The sequence below is a fragment of the Drosophila busckii genome, chromosome 4 (assembly GCF_011750605.1).
Source record: "Drosophila busckii strain San Diego stock center, stock number 13000-0081.31 chromosome 4, ASM1175060v1, whole genome shotgun sequence".
In the NCBI taxonomy this organism is placed as follows: domain Eukaryota; kingdom Metazoa; phylum Arthropoda; class Insecta; order Diptera; family Drosophilidae; genus Drosophila; species Drosophila busckii.
This window is the reverse complement of record NC_046609.1, coordinates 914,591-929,025: the sequence shown is the minus strand read 5'-3', so window position 1 is coordinate 929,025 and position 14,435 is coordinate 914,591. Positions and strand designations below refer to the sequence as shown.

The following is a 14,435-nucleotide window of genomic DNA, read 5'->3' as shown; positions in this document are numbered from 1 at the left end:
CTTTCATTTCAAAAATGCCAGAATATCCGCACTGCTGCTTACAATTTTTCCTGCTATTGACGATTGAAAACAGCTAGATCTGGCCGGTAAAAGGCTAAGTTGGCAGCACTGGTTGTATGCTTAGTGCTTCCAGCCAGAAACAGCTTTTCTCCTGATCAAAAGTTGGCAGCACTGGTTGATACATCGTAGTTTCTTCTTCATCTTATTGTTATAGCTTCAATCATAAATTTTGATTGCGGTGGTGTATGTGTATCTGATTTTCAAATCTTTACGCTAGCTTCTGAATTTCTAGCAATACCAACATAAGTTGCATTCCAGCAATAGTTCACCGAGACTAAATACAAAGCTTGCAAATATTAAAAAAAAAATTGATTTTAAATCGATTTTTGGATCAATCTAAAAATATTTAATGAAGCGTTCCTAAAATACTATTGTCTTTGTTTTTTATTGCATTTTCATAAACAACAGTTTATAATGTATTTATAACATATGAAAATAAAACAATTAATTATTATTTAAATGCATATAAATGAGTTTTACGCCGCTTTTGGTTTCTTATTTGGTATAAAGTTGGATGTTTTAATAGAACATTTATGTTGACCGTGCACACCATGAACAGGCATACAGCGGCAGTCATTGACTGTTTCAGTTTTGAAAAGTGTATCGGCAATTGATGATGTAACCTGACCAAGAGCCTTTTTCTGGTCTGCAGCTTTTAGCTTGCCGAAATTCTGAGTTGCAAATACCCAACCTCCGCTGTTGAGTACAAAATCAATACCCATGTCATTTTCAAATTGTAGCTTTGAACGCTTCTTATTATCCTTTCCGTCTAAAGTGGCAACCAATCGTGAATTGAAGCCTAGTGATACACAAAAATTAGTTGCATTGCTTTACTTAGTTAATAAACTGTGTACTTACCAATAAGCTTTTCAGCAGTTACGCCTTCCAAGGCAAGATCCTTAACAGGTGCGATCATATGTAGTAGGGCTCCATCAAACTTTGTAATAGTACCAGTGATTTGAGCTCTCACGAATTTCCACTGTAAAATCGCAATTATTAAAATAATTTACATCTAACTTCATATACATAAGTAAGTCTATAATATTTACCCAATTATTGTATTCTAGGGTATCACTGCGTACAGCAATTATGCTTTTAGCCGCTCCGGCACGGAATGGATAATCTAGAGACAACTGGAATGCTTTCTCATCAGACTGTGGGGCTATGCTATTGACAAAGCGCTCAATCAAATTATAAAATTCAAGCAATCGCTTCTCGGTAATAATCTGTTCCATGCAATTATCGCAGAAGTTCTTTGGACCATTTAACTGAATATTTGCAACATTTCCTTTATAATTAATCTTGCCATTTTCGCTTGTTAATAAGGCTGGATATTTCTTCGACTTATCATACGCAATAACTCCAATTTGTACATCAGTAAATCCGCGTGTTTTAAGTGATTCACGCAGCTCATTAATTGCGGGCGCAACCAGTTGACTGAGTACAGCAGGTGTCACATTAATATCGACAACAAAAACAACATCTGCTTTGTTTGTCGGCGTCTTGACGATAAATTCATCGCCGAAATCACGTTGGCCAGCTGGTCCAGGGCATTTTAGGCAGCGTGTAGGCAACATTACCCACTGATTTAGTTGTTTTAAAGCCGATCCATAAGCCAAAGCAAATATGCATGCCTCGCTTTCCTTATCTTTTTCGGCAGTTTGCTGTACGGTAATATCACAGGCCTCGCGGTACGGTCTTGAGTCTAATGTCAGGTAATTAAGAGCAAGCGGCGATTTCATTCCAAATATCTCACTGCATACTTCCTGGCGAGATTGATTGTCTTCAACAGTAGGCTTGTAGGTCACCATGTTGCACTTGCCTAGTCCATAATCATTACCCAAATCGGCATAATTGCTGGCCAGGCTACCATTAATTAATAGGTAGTCGTCGTAGGGCTCTCCATTGCCATTGCCAAGCAAGCCACGAGTTTTGCTCGTATAGAAGCCATTTACGTTCACGTGACAGACCTTCAAGTCCGTAGTGCACATGACAGCTACGCCGTATTCAGAAAGCAAATGCACTGTGTAGTAGCGGCGCCAGGCGTGAAAGCCGGGCAAATATTGCGGATATTCCACGGCCTTGCCATTAACCTTTAGTGCCATTGTATCGCTTACCTCCATAAAATTCCCATCGCGATCTACTAAAGTTATGCCTTTAAGTTTGCCATTGTTGAGCTGTGCGATCACTGTAAAGTTGTTGTCTACACTGTCCTGTGCCAAAATATATTTGCAGCTACCTGGGTAAGCATAATGTTGACCATCAAAAGTAAACACATGTTGGCCATTGACAATGTGACCATTTAGTTCGAAATTCTGGAAGAAAACCCAAGACAGCGTTTGTCGACTAAATATCTTCTCCCAGTTTTCATTTAAAATCCAGTTTATAATGCTTGATCGGAACGTAAGTAAAGCTGGCAGTTTTCTAAACGCATCTATTGTGTGAGGCAATGAGCTGAACCACGATTGTACATCTGTTCCAGGGAAACCAGTATTATCGATCACATTCGGAGTTCTCATATCGATGCTAGCGGAAATGGCACGAATTGCCTTTAGTAGTAGATATGCCAGTTCATCAAGCCACTTTTCATCGTTGACCTGTTGTTGTTTTAGTTTAGCTTGTAGATATTCGTGCAACTTTTGCAGTAATTCGTTTGATTCCGGCGTCTGTGGCAGTATATGTAACTGCTCAAACATACTGTTCAGAAGTTCTATTATATTGTCAGCAAGCTTTAATTGATGCAATTTGTTTTTGAATTCCTCACATATGCTGTCGAAAGTAGGCATCTTGGCAATGTACTCTTTAATCTCGTTATTAAATTCCTCGAGAGCATGTACTGTTACCTTAATAAGTTCTTGCACCGCCTCATTAATGGGTTTCATAGATTCATTAATAGCTTTGCCATAGTTCTTCAGTGCTGGGCCATAGTGTTCTAGCCATGTAATGAAACTCTTAAAACCTTTTGTGTACGTATTAACAAGTTCAATGCGAAGTTGTTCAATCAGTTTGGTCAAAGTAATCATAAGCTGCTCCCAAATTTTTAAAAGCGAATCCTTCCATAAGTCCTGTAGCTTTTCATACATTTCCTTAAAGTTGCTGTGCATCTTTTCATAGACTTCTGATACTGATTTTGTAACCTCATCAACTACGGTTTTATATTTTTCAACAAGCGTATTGCTGAAAAAACATGTATTAGCGGTTAATAAAATAAATATGACTATAAAAATAACTATAACTATGAAAATAAATATAAAATGTCTATAATGAATTACTCTTACATGGCGTCAATTATAGGCTTTAAAGATGGATCACTTTCAAGCTCCTTCACAATCGACTTCATTTGATCATCATAGCTGAGTTTTAGCTTGGTAAGGTCTGGAGCGCTTGATTGAACCAATTTGACTTGCTCATTCAGATCGTGGCGAAGTTTCTCAAAACGAGCTTTGGTCAGTGCTGCAATGTCATCCATTTCTTTTTTAAACTCGACGTCGGCGGCATTCTATAATTGTAAATGTATTTTTTATGATAGTCTACAAAAGTTCCATATTTTAGTTCTTACCAAAAATGATGTAATGTCTTCGTCATTAGTCTTATAACTTGTCTGCAAAAAATTGGCAGCATCCAATGCGATCCGTCCGTTAATTAGCGGCTTACCATTGCCAACGGCATCAAATTTAAATTCTTTGCCAAGTTTTACTTCCGCATTGGCATCGATAAGAGGCTCGCGCTTTAGTGATATCATTGCCCAGTTTGGTTGAATTTCCGTTAAAATTTCCATTGGCTTCTGTCCAAATACTTGCATTTTTGAGTTCATAACCGCAACACGTTTCTGCCAGTTAATATTGCCAGTTACATGAAGAATTTGTTCATTTAATCCACTAATTAAAATTTCCATACGATCCTTATTGCCAAAGACAGAGGCTCCAGCGATAATGTTATTAGCGCTGCTACGGAGTTCTGTAGCACCACTGAGGTCCCTTGTCTCCCCATTAAAAGCAGCATGGGAATTTAGCTTGTACTGTAACTGTAATCCACTGGAATGAACTTGTTGAACCGATGTAATATTAAAGCCATTCTTAACTGCCGCATTGCTTAACTCATTTGATAAAATTACTTTCTGATCCGCCACACGGAAAATATCAAAAATAATTTCACTTTTTAGGTTATGCTGCTCGCCATTCGCGTCTATTTTGGCCTCAATACTAAGGGGTCGAATTGTTGGATGCTCAATCTTTAGATAGCATTGAGCATTAAGAGCTACTTTTTCAACACCTGTTATATCCATAATGGCCGAAAACCGTGTCACTTCATTGGGTCGTTGTACCTTATCAATATAGAAAGCTGCCGATTGCTCATAGTGTCCGAAGATTTTTCCATCTGTCGGTAACTTTTGGGTGCTCTCAAACAAAATTTCTCGCTTTGGCAATGTTACTTTAAGAATTGACGACGATGGAGTAAGATTGATACTTAGCTGATATTTATTATTTTGGCCAGAAACGACGTGACTGTCTAGGCTGTATTGCTGCTTAAAGCCATGACGTTGACTTTTCGATTTTAACTCAAACTCGTAGGGATATCCAAGCTCGCGCAGATCGATCAATATAAGTACTGCATGCTGTACAGCATTGGAATGCTGTTCATCTACATTCACAGTAGATTGTAATTGAATATTTGTGCATTGCTGTTTCTCTTCGCAAATGGAAATCTTGCTGTTAAATTCTTTATTCGTTAGTTTTAGCGTGGATACTCCGTTCTTTGATCCAAAGTTTACATTAAGTGTGTATGCGAAGCCCACTTCCTTTTCAATGTTTAGATTAAATTGCTGTCGTGTGAGCTTAAAATTACCAGAATGTGTTTTTCCTTTGTACTGCACCTGACCTTGCCCTTCAATTATGGACTTATTTTGTTCTTTTTTTAAGCCATAGGTTGCGCTACCCGTTAAAATCACATTATGAGAGTCCTTAAGCTGCACTTTTATGTTTTTCGTTTGTGCTTTTACCTCCAAATGGTAACTCTTTTGTTGGAATTTCTTGGAGCTCCAGTCGCTTATACAGTAAAATTCATCTATGCTTGTATATGCTAACTCACTGCTTAATTTAAAATCCATATCTGACAGAAAATCAAAATTTAGCGTCAGTTTCATCTTTCGCTCACCCAATATTTCCACAATTCCCATAAACACAATTGGCTGCTGAGCGGGCATAATTATGCGCACTTCAATTCCCTTCTTGTGGCTACCGCCATAGAGCATGCTGATTAAGTTATAGGATTTTCCAGCATGATTAACCAATACAGAAATATTTGAGCTTTCTTCGGCCGACTTGTAACTGCGTATTTCAAATAATATATCCTTTACCGATTCGAAGCTGGAGTCCAATGAATAGTGCAGTGTGGCAGTATCAACTCCAGCGTAACTCGCATCAAAGTTGCTCTTTATAAATTTAGCACCGTATTGTGCATTGAGGGTGAATTTGAGCTTACTGTTGGCATCACTATCTTTTGAACTGGTCAATTTTTCACTCTGATAACTTCCGTCTAGTTTAAATGGAGACGTCATTTCATTGGTTTGTGCGTTCAAGCTGTAGCTGCCCTGATTTGTCGTGCCTGTCCATGCTGTGTTAATGTGCGCGAATTGGCCAGCACCCGTTTTGGTATTTAGGGTAGCTTCAACATTGTAATTATTACTACTGTCAGTTGGTTTAATGAATTTTCCATGACTGCTTAGTTCAATATTCTTTAGTTTGGTCTCAGGTAGTTGAAGGTTGCATTGTAGCTCATACGATGCTGGAGCACTGTCATGTCCAGTTTGATAGTTACCACTTAAATTCACATCTACAATGGCACCATATTTTGCCGATATGCGACCGATTGCATGATTCCCGCTGTACTCGTCTACAACAAATGTTACATCGAGGGGATGGGGAATAAGATTGCTATTTGCCTTAATACCAAATTCAAATGATTTGCTGTTACCCTTTATCAGATACGCCATATTGTTTTTGAGCTCCGACTTTTGATTATTGAAATCTGTATACGAAATTTGCGTATTTGCCGAGTACTCATGAGTCTTTAGATTGGTGCGATCCAGTTTAGTATTCACTGTCAGCGAACGCTTCTTTTTTTGTTCCGGCTCTTGATCGTTTATTTGTACATCAACAGTTCCTTGTGTTAGGTGTGTCTTTGGGTTTGTGCTCCAATGGCGATTGATACTGCCATCGATCACACGCCCATCAATAGTTGTTAACGTGAATGTACCCTGAATGTCACCATTTGTACGCCATTCCCCTTTGACATTGCCACTTGCTTCAAATGACATCTTCTTTTCGTTGGCCTCTAAAATGTTTTTCGTCGAAAATTTTAGCTTCTCAACATTACTCTCAGTTTTAAAATGAATTTTCTTTTTGCCATCGAGAATGGCAATTGCATCAATATCGTATTTTGGTGTCTGTATATGGAACTTTGTATCTATTTCAAGCTTATGCTTGGGCTCAGTCTTAAGAGTCTCAATGCTAGCAGTCAATTCGCCCTTACCATTTTTGGCAACCTTAAAGTCGGTTTTGGCATTAATCAAATTCTTAACCATCAGAATTATCTTGGCTGAAGTGATTTTATCCTGTGGATGTTGCGACTCACTTGTTATTTTTACCAATTCCACATTGTCGCGATGAAAATGTAATTCGCTATTTGTCTTTTCCGGTGTACCCAATACTTTAAGTGTCCATTGAACGGGTTTCTCCTTACCGCTGAATTGTGCACTGCCTTGTAAATCGATGTGTACATCTTGCGGAGTATACCGTTGACCTAAATTTCCCTTAGCTGTGAGAACAGTGCCCCAACTGGTGGTTAAGGAGTTATCAACAACTAGCATGTTACCGTTTGTATCGCATTTGAGCAATAAATCAATAGAATGCTTGTTTAGCTTAGCAGTAGCTACTAGATCATAATCTCGTACAGATTTCTGATTAGCTTGGTACTTAATATTAACTGACGCTATTTTTATATCTCGTACTGCTTCTGCATCGAATTGAAACTTATTAACATCAAAAATAGTTATAATTTTCCCAGCTATAAAGGGTTTATTCTTTTGTTCAACTTTAATATTGTGGGATAATTTTCCAGAGCTCATTTCATTTGTGTTGTCTGCCTTTTGGAACTCAAATTCGGTTGAGCTGTCAATAGACCAGGTAACAGCCTTTCCGCTAAGTTTGAGCTTATAAGCCTGATGATTAACATTCATTTGGGCTGAGCCACCATAAATATTTTCAGGTGACCGCTCATCATTTACAAATAGACCAATCTCGTGATGACCATTTTCTAGCTTAAAATTTGTTTTCACTTGATACGTCTGTTTGCCAGGAGATATGTGTAGCTGAGTTATCAATGAACTTGGGCTGACGTCGGCCCAGCCATTCAACATAATTCGCTCGTTATTCTGATTTACAATCTGGAAGTTTTGGAAATTGTAACGTGATTGTTTTTCACCAGTTTGTTGAACAACTATTTTTCCGTCAGCACGATATCCATTGATGGTGTTGGTCACTCCGTTTTTATCTTGGATCTCTATGAGTGGCTTATACTCATTGCCATGTTTAGTGAAACCGATTTTACTTTTTTTTACATCTTTGTCCTGCTCGTACTGCCCGTAGAGGACCAATTCGTTGCTGTCATTATTGATGCCAGCTTCCACTCCGAGGTGATATTGAGGATTATCGAGAGATAGGCGTCCATAGGTGCGAGGCTTTGTGCCCAACTCAAATGCAACACTAGTATCGTGAGACACCTTTGATCCAGGCGTGCTATAGTCTAGTCTCCACTGTTGACTTCCAGATTGTAATATCGAGTGAGTTCCTTTAAAGTTAAACTTGCGTTCTGTTGTCATGTGAACGGCAAAATGTAATGGCCGTGATAAATGAATCCCATCCAATAAAGCATTTGGTTTTCTATTTCCATTTACGGCTCCAGAACCAATATTACTGATTGCTGTCGAACTAACCACGCAAACATTTATACCAACAATGTTTAACTGATTAAAGCAAAATTCACTTGGTTGTATATTTTTCTGTTTTCTGGGAGCCTTCGGTAAGACAACCTTAAGTGGTTTATCTTGTTCCGCAACGAAGAATTCAGTGTTGACCTGAACATCGATAATTTCAAGTTTTTCTCGTGGTAACTCTACGCCTACATTGAACCCGTCTCCTTCGTTAATAAGAGAAATACTGATATCACTACCAGTTGCTGAATGTCCAGTGGTTACAAGTCGAATTCCAGAAGCTAAGACATGTGCGTTAAAGCTTAGTTGCATATTGACATTAACATCGGTACTTGGAACCATTTTTAAACGATACTTTGCCTTTTGCCAATTTTGCTCTAGAATCGCATTGACATCTACATTAACAGCAAAATCGATTTTGTTTGCAGCAAATCCTTGAGCGGCAAACTCCAGAGGGATACCAGCGCCAGTTGGATAAGCAATCGAGGAGTCAATGAAAAGGCTATTGAAATTAAATTGTTTCTCAAACGAAGACAACTCTTTTTTAGCCTTATCAAATGCAGTAGAAAAATGTATTATTATGTCGTCCAGTGTGGCCGGTATATTGTCGCCCAGACTTAAAAATACTAGTTCAGACCCAAAGAGTTTCAGAGATAAATCAAGGTTAAGATCTTGCACGTTTTTGCTGCCATAGGTTTTGTACTTTTTCGAGGTCTTATCGGAATCATCGGCAATTGAACGTTTTGCACGGCTGCCAGGAACTGAGCCAGCACTATTGCCTACCTCAATAAGTTTAACAATTTCATCAAAATCCTTATTTAGCAACCCTTTTGGACCAAGGTAATATTCCAAAATATTTTCAAGGTTCTCCTGTCGCATGCTTGCCTCAATCACATTGAAGTTAGTACCGAAAAGCTCCGTAGTTACGTTAAGTCGTGCTGAACGTGGTAGAAATCCGTGCTGTGAATATATAAGCTTCTGATCCAAACTGGCACTTATTCCCAGTGCATCAAGCTTGTAAGACAACTCATTGTTAAAGCTATAACGTCGATAGTCCTTTGGGAAGTTCTTCGTCACGCGAATATTCTCGAAATGATATTTTTGTTGCTCACGTGCAACATCGGTCGAATCTCTAATTGATCTCAGACTAGATTCAATAAAGCCTCCAACTTGATATACTTTCTCTGAATTAACAATATCACTAATTTGATTAGCTAATTCTGCGCTCGGGCAGGTAATAGCGGCCAGGTATGCTTCTATGCGCAGCTCGGAATCTTCGCTTTGGTCCTTGAGCAACTCCAGTGCTCTTGTACCCAATGTTGGATTACATGCGACGCCTGAGAAAGCCTGAAGAGCAGCAACTCGAATGCGATTTGAGCGACCATTCGAGGGAGCAGCACACTCGCTCAACGCAGTGACAACATTGTTAGCTAAATCTTGGGCATTACCAATTCCCTTTAAAATATATACAAATCGTTCCTCCTCTTTTTTTGTATTCGGCTTGCAGTGCTTGAGGCTATCAGCATACTTTTTAGATATACCATCAACATCACTTGGATGACAGCCGTGGCGAGCACAGTACTTTGTCACTAGGCTACCAACAACTAAATAAAGCTCTTTAGGTGCAACGGCCGATAGTTGAGCGGCTGCCTGATTGAGTGTCTCCTTATCGACAGTTTCGACCATGTTCAGCGATAATATCGCGAGTATCTTTTCATACTTCGCCAATTTAGGGAGTTGTTTAAGTATTGCTTTAGCTGATTCTGCGGTATTAGTTCGAAACAGTGCGTCTAGGTATACTTTATGGGCCTGAACCTTATTTGGATGAGGGAAAGCATTTAGCTCAAGCAGAGTTTCTGTATCTGACTGGCGCATCAAGCGTATTAGCTCAACAAATTTCTTTGCGCTATCTTTTTTTACATATTCATTGGTTAAGTCTACCAGGTCTGAGAGGACTGATTTAAGGGCCGCAATATTCTTAGATGAATATAAATCCGTTTTTTGGAACATTATGCTAGCTACATGGTTGCCATTTGTTGGACCTCGTTCGGGCGTTCCATCCGCATTCTTTATCTTCAGTGTTGTTGACACCTTTGCATTAATATCCAAGTTGCCCTTCGTTGTACCAGCAAATTTGTACAGCTCTGAAAGTTGAACATATACAATGATACCGCTTTCAATTTTTAGCTCCTTGCTGTAATCTGATTGGATTAGTGAACTAGATGTAACGCCTGCTCGATTATTAACAACTCCAGATACTAGGCCGCTGTTAATGTGATCGCGATAAGCACAATGGTTAAGATTACGTACTTTTGTAAGAGCCACACCATTTGTAGATCGGGAAATGGACGTGTGCGTTGGACACTGGCCGAACACATCAACCTCATTTACAACATCTTGTGATTCTGTTCCTGACTGTAACAGCGAAATAATTGCACGCTTTATGTTAAGCGAATATGTTGAATCGCTTGCATCGGTGCAAATCTCAGGCTCAAGTTGCCCATTGACCAAAGTAAAATAAACTGGTTTTTGAATATTGTTAACGAAATTCTTCTCGACTGATTCCTTTGTATTTATAACTTTAACGGCACCAACTTGTAACGTATATCCACAGTTTCCCTCAGCAAAAAGCTTAGCAGAGCCAGTTATTTTAAGGCTAGTGTCATCGGCTTCGCTCACTGCACCAGAGGTCAATCCTACACTTAAAATGCTATCAAATGCATATTCGTAGGAGCTTCCGGGCAAATATTTAAATTTCCCATTGTCGGCTATAAGAGGAACATTAACATATCAATAAATAAAAATACATATAAATTTAAAAGGACATTCACTTACATTGCGGACATCCCTTTTTACAGTTGCCATCTAAAATTAAATTAGGAAAAAATATAAATTTTCTTTTAATTTAATTTTAGTGTGTATGTTTAAAATATTTCAAAATAGGAAACATGATAAATTGAATTAAACGAGGATATTTAAATTTATCCTTTAATACATTTTTTTTGAAAATTACTTTAATTTTGATGATACAAATTTTAAATATGATAAATCCTTTTGTTAAAAAAAAAAGCTTTGAACATTTTTTATTTCAAACAAGTGGACAGGTTAAAGTTGGGCGCCACAAACATTTAAATACACTTTGACAGTGTTTTGCAGCAACACACGCATGCCACTAAAAACACATACAGACAAAGCAGTAAACGCGTCACAGCTCGTTTCGCTGTAGCGTCAGCGACGCCGCCGCTGCGTTGGCAGCGACGTTTGTATGCGCGTCAGCACTTCACCCGCTGTCTATATTAAATTGAATGTGAATAATTCCTCTGTTATTTATCCGATCGGAGATTGTTGTAACTGCTTTAATTCGTTTGTTTCGATTTGCGGGGGAGGGGGGAAGAAATAAAAAAAATAAAATAAAAGCGTAGTGTCTGAATATAGGAGTCACCTACATACCAAATTGGTTTCTCTACTAATTATAGTTGCTGAGAACACGCACTCATACATACGGACAAGACGACGGACGACAGACGACATGCTTATAATCGACTCAGCCGTCCGACTGACAGAATAAGAACTACTTTATGGGTCTACACGAACCTCCTTCTCCCTTTTACATACATTTGAGCAACTTCATAATACCCTTTTTCCATATTTTACAAAGATGTCAAAGTGTATAAAAATAAAAGAAGGAAAAATTGAGCATTGGTTTAGCATACATAATATGTATATGTATTACATATGTACTGGACAGCCAAACCCATAAGAGCTAGAAATCTGAAATTTTCACCAAAATTTTATCAAACAAATTCAACAATTCATACAAACAAATTTGTGAATTGCCATTTCATTCCATTCCATTCAATTTTCTTTCAATAAAAATCGCTTTCAAGAAATAAAAATGTTTTCACTAAAAATTTACATACTATGTAAACAATATAAGTTTACATTATAACATTTACGTATATAACACAAACATAATATAATATTATAGAAACCATAACCAAGTTTGGTTGCTCTAGCTCTTATAGTTGCTGAGAAACACGCCCTCATACAGAACGGACAGACGGAAATGGCTATATCGACTCAGTTTTCTTGCTGATCAAGATAGTATAACTTGTGGGGTCTGCATCCCTATTCCCTGTTACAATACATTTGCACAACTTCATGATACCCTTTTTCCATTTTTTACAAAAATTTCAAAGTGTATAATTATTGCTTTTAACACTTGTTATTATACATTTTAAGTCATGACAAACAAAGAACGGAGATGGGCGAAAGTTTTTATTTTGTACGTACCCGAATTTACAGTAGTCAATAATAGCAGGCAGACCAAGATTTCAAGCATTTTACAGGGGTGGTCCATTATAAATGTTCGGCCCCCTTCGGTTAGCCTATAAAAAATTATATATCACGTTTTAGAGTATGAAACATATGTATAGAGATGATTTATGTAAATATAAATTTTATTTTAAAATATTAACGGTTCATTTGAATAACAAATTCAATCTTTTTTTGTAGTACTTCTTAATATTGCATAATTGCAATTAAAAATAATTTTATTGTTGACATATATTTTTTTATTGACTAGCTATATATTTTGTATATTCTTCTTACATTAACGAATAATTTTATTAGACGTGGCTTTTATTTTATCAGTTCAAGTTATTGGCATAAAAAAAAGAAGCAACTGTCAAGGCACGCAGATATTTTTGTCTCTATTAAGAGAGCAGATATGTATCAGGGCAGATAAAATCAAAGAAACTTTAATACACATACACATACTATTAAGGTTATAAATAATTATAACTCTAAAATTTTTTTATTTTCAATGGGTGATGTATAAAAAGTCAATGTCAATGTATAAAACAGGCAGAATAACGCGTGGCAGACCCTACATAAATATTTTGATCAGTATGAGCAACATAAACGTAGATAATAGTGCGCTTTTAGTTTCAAAATTTGATTCCCATTCCCCCATTTAGTGTAAATAAAAAAAAATAATTTACTTTAGGTAGCTAGACTTATCGGCCTCTTTCGGTGCCAGTGGTACTGTTACACAGAACAAATTTAGAAAAATAGCACGAAGTAACAAAATCGCATTAAAGTTTGGCATCCTGTTTTCAATATGAAAATTTAAATATGTTTAGTTCCGTGTTGGTAATTTATCCGATCTCTCGAAAATTTTCGGTATCGGTCGAGAAAAAATAATAAATCTTGTGAGTGTTTTTTTCGTTCAGTATAATGGGTATAAATCAATTGATCTGCGGGGAAGGGGTAGGTAATTTTTTTAATAGAAGCGAATTTCTCTGAAAAAAGTACAAACAAAAAATTTGGTTGCTGTATCTCGTATGGCCTCTGAGTTCTGGTATCTATTACAGACCGACGGACAGACAGACAGATGGACATGGCTTTATCAACTTGGTTTGTCTTGCTGATCTAGAATATACTTATGCTCTGTCACGCCTTCCTCAGCCTGTTACATATATTTGCATAACTTCATGATACCCTTTTACTTTTTTTATAAAAATGTCAAGGTGTATAAAAGACAAGTAATCTTTTGAAGTTTTTGTGTTTAAAATCCATATTTTTGAAAAATATATTTTTTAACTTTCTGTGAATGAAATCAACAAGCATAAAAGTCATAAATGACTTTTTAAAACAAGTTTTTAAAAATTTGCTTTGCAATTATTATTATTTTATCAATAACCAGTATCACAATTATGACAAAGATAATCATAGCAAACTTGCACTTGTCAATTTAATTTGTTCACTTATTAACATCAATGATGTATAATATCGCTCGTGACGGGGATATATACCTTTTTGTCACAATATTTCCTTATTCAAGACAAATCGCTCACGAAAGGAAGCCACAACACAAAACCGTTTCGATATAGGTCTGTCGACGACCGACTTCAAATTAAGCCGGAATTTTAACAGAACACACTTTAAATACATCGTTGCTTGCACCAAGAAATGTGTATGTGCATGTATTTAATATAATCATATGTATGTACACATATAATAATAAATAAGTTCACTCAAGACAGTTGAATATGTACGATGCGCATATGTACACTCATATGTGCACTTGTCTGTGTCAAGACTGTTGAGAGTAAAAATCGCTGTATGTGGTTTTCTTTTTTCTTCTCCCGGAATTATATGGAAATAGGAATTGTTGGCTTACTTATGTTCATATACTCATGGTGAGAAATTACACTGTGAAACAAATATTACCATCAACATTCAACATTGAGGTAAAAATAATCTATATACAATACTACTATGTTTTTTCAGTTTATTACTCAAAGGTAAATTTTTAAAATATTTTTGTCTTAAGATTAACGATGTGAAGAATAAATTTGTAGCACAGTGTTATATTTGAATA

At 37.0% G+C, this 14,435-nt stretch overlaps 1 protein-coding gene across 1 annotated transcript; it reads right to left on the bottom strand.

Moving 5' to 3' along the window:
• Window positions 1-429: 429 nt before the first annotated feature.
• LOC108607330 (apolipophorins) lies at window positions 430-13,953 on the bottom strand. Its single transcript, XM_017997999.1, has 8 exons — window positions 13,867-13,953; window positions 12,344-12,438; window positions 10,886-10,915; window positions 3,620-10,818; window positions 3,339-3,559; window positions 1,110-3,237; window positions 919-1,039; window positions 430-859 (listed from the first exon to the last, which is right to left on the bottom strand). Exons 2-8 carry the CDS (start codon window positions 12,408-12,410, stop codon window positions 537-539), a joined length of 10,089 nt encoding a protein of 3,362 aa, XP_017853488.1. The 5' UTR covers window positions 12,411-12,438; window positions 13,867-13,953; the 3' UTR covers window positions 430-536.
• Between the last annotated feature and the right edge of the window lie 482 nt (window positions 13,954-14,435).

What these genes read in the sequence shown, in the direction of transcription:
- LOC108607330 (XM_017997999.1), bottom strand. Translation starts at nt 12,410, where the DNA reads ATGGACCACCCCTGTAAAATGCTTGAAATCTTGGTCTGCCTGCTATTA. An exon ending in AAGACATTACATCATTTTTG is followed by an intron (nt 3,560 to 3,619) that starts GTAAGAACTAAA and finishes TTACAATTATAG; the next exon opens with AATGCCGCCGACGTCGAGTT. An exon ending in AACTGCTGAAAAGCTTATTG is followed by an intron (nt 860 to 918) that starts GTAAGTACACAG and finishes GTGTATCACTAG; the next exon opens with GCTTCAATTCACGATTGGTT.